General features: G+C 39.4%; 1 protein-coding gene across 1 annotated transcript in view; it reads left to right on the top strand.

Moving 5' to 3' along the window:
• The window catches only part of wwp2 (WW domain containing E3 ubiquitin protein ligase 2), a 27,588-nt gene that overhangs the window by 24,235 nt on the left and 1,078 nt on the right, over positions 1–2,275 (top strand). The window contains exons 14-16 of the mRNA XM_035664782.1: positions 589–693; positions 1,117–1,213; positions 2,001–2,073. Of these exons, the coding sequence (XP_035520675.1) occupies positions 589–693; positions 1,117–1,213; positions 2,001–2,073 (275 nt within the window). The remainder of the gene's footprint in view (positions 1–588; positions 694–1,116; positions 1,214–2,000; positions 2,074–2,275) is intronic.

The raw sequence follows: 2,275 nt of genomic DNA, 5'->3' as shown, positions 1-2,275 counted from the left end.
GAAACTGATCTTACTGACTCATGAAGGGTCAGTTAGAACATTAAAAACAAAGCAGAAATGATTTCTTAAAAGAGAAAAAGAAATTGGAGATTCTAAGGGAAATGAACAGTAAATAAAATCAGTGGATGAGGTAAAATACAGAAAAGGTTATTAGATAAAAGCAAGTTTATAAAGATGAGCTTAGGTTTTTAGCAAGGCCTATTTTTATCAGTTAAGCTCTTAATATCAAATATCTTCCAAGCTTTAAATGCTGGAAAAAATGTGCTCCTGAACAGGATGAATTGAAAGGAGGCTGTTGTGAGTCCCAGCCGTGGTTCAGTTTGTAAATGACTCCTGACCCTGATTAATGAACAGTTTCTCCTTGACTCCTGCTGCAGCTGAGCTTTCATCTAAATGAGCCCACGTCACAGCAGACACTCTGACGGAGACAGTAAATTAAATTAGTCTGAGGTTGAGATGGGACACACTGTGACTCACTGTCCTGTCCCATGTTGTCCTCTGCCCACTGATGAGTCACACAAACAAATATAAAGAATAAAGGACACACAGCTGCGCACACCGGACTAACTATGGTTTTGCTTGTTGCAGCTGATGCTGTGTGGGATGCAAGAGATCGATTTGGCCGACTGGCAGAAGAACACAATCTATAGACATTACACCAAGAACAGCAAGCAGATCCACTGGTTCTGGCAGGTATGGACAGACACACTCTGGTTCACACACACACATCTGCTATGATAAAGTATGTGCATTCCAGTGTTTATACAGTGGAATTGCCATCCTCCTGATAAATCCTCCGTTTCCTCTGTCCTGTCAAATTTATACAGTTTTTACATTTGCACCTTAAATGTCCCATGATATTTGCTGCAGTGACATTACCGTGCACATACAAACGTTTAAAATTACTGAGCAGCCTCTCGAATCATTATCATAAATCAATACAATGCAAAACAAAGAAATTACCTGGAAAGAGCGTGCTTTTAGACATAATTTAAAAGGCAATATAGCCTACATGGACCGGTAGAGGTGGAGTATAATATCCATGTGGGATGATTTATGCGTACATTTGGATTTGGATGAACACTAATAGGCACTGATGGAGTTGTGTTCCTGCAGGTGGTGAAAGAGATGGACAACGAGAAGAGAATCCGTCTGCTTCAGTTTGTAACAGGAACCTGTCGGCTGCCTGTGGGAGGCTTCGCTGAGCTCATAGGTAACACTGATTCACTCACTGTTCTTTAGAAGAGTTTTGTGAAGGATCATATTGTCTTAATTTTTCGATGAACTCTGTATATTTGTTGAGATTCCATTTTTCCCAGGGAACTATAAATCCTCATACTCCCAAAGTAACAGTATCAATCAGTACAACATCAGTCAAACTCACCACGCTGCTGCTCTGTTTCTCTTCTCTAACAGAAATGTTTTCATTCACTAACCAATTCCAGTCCTGTCCCTTTTCCATTTTTACCGATCCCTGTTTGCCTCATATGAATTCCACTCAGCCCTCACAGCGGAATATACACATTAAATGTATCCCAGTCCCTAGTCTTCCCATTATTGGTCCTAAAGGCATTTAATGTGAAAAAACCAACATTACGTTTCATTGGCAACACATTTGCATCGCTCAGGAAAAAGGGGAAATCGGAAAAATAGGCGTATGAAACGTGTATTTCTGTTTAAAAGAGAAAGTCAGAGCAGCAAAGTTACTGTTTTGTACTGCTGGAATTAGTGCTGTGGAGAAGTACATACATATTGAATTTGCCATGTGAGTAGTTGTACAGTAGTAGGCTGCAGGTAAATACACCCCCTGTATAATGTTTATTTTACCCATTATTTGAATCCTGGCTTGTATATGATCATTTATAGTGTTGACATTCATGGTTAAAATCAGCACAACAAATCTTAAATATTATGCTTTTCTAAGACAGTGTTAATACAATATAATCAAGCTGATATTTGGTGAATTAACTTAACAAGAGTCTTCTCTTTTATCCCCTCAGGAAGTAACGGTCCCCAGAAGTTCTGCATAGACAAGGTGGGGAAAGAGACTTGGCTTCCAAGAAGCCACACATGGTAAGTTGCTCCCTAATCCGTTAATATGGTAAAACCACCTGAGCTCCAAGACCCAAGCTTTTCTGAGTGATGTTGTTTAAGACAAGAGGGAGCTTAGAGTATTTCGTTACACATATTCTTTGCAAAGGTCATGCACAAACTTCAGTGTTCAAATAGTAAACATTTGTGTATCTGTTTAGCCTACTCCAATAGGAAATACCAC

This window comes from Morone saxatilis, unplaced genomic scaffold (assembly GCF_004916995.1).
Source record: "Morone saxatilis isolate NCDOM2014 unplaced genomic scaffold, NCSU_SB_2.0 Contig2, whole genome shotgun sequence".
Lineage (NCBI taxonomy): Eukaryota > Metazoa > Chordata > Actinopteri > Moronidae > Morone > Morone saxatilis.
The sequence above is the reverse complement of the archived record's forward strand: the minus strand, read 5'-3'. Positions and strand labels throughout refer to the sequence as shown.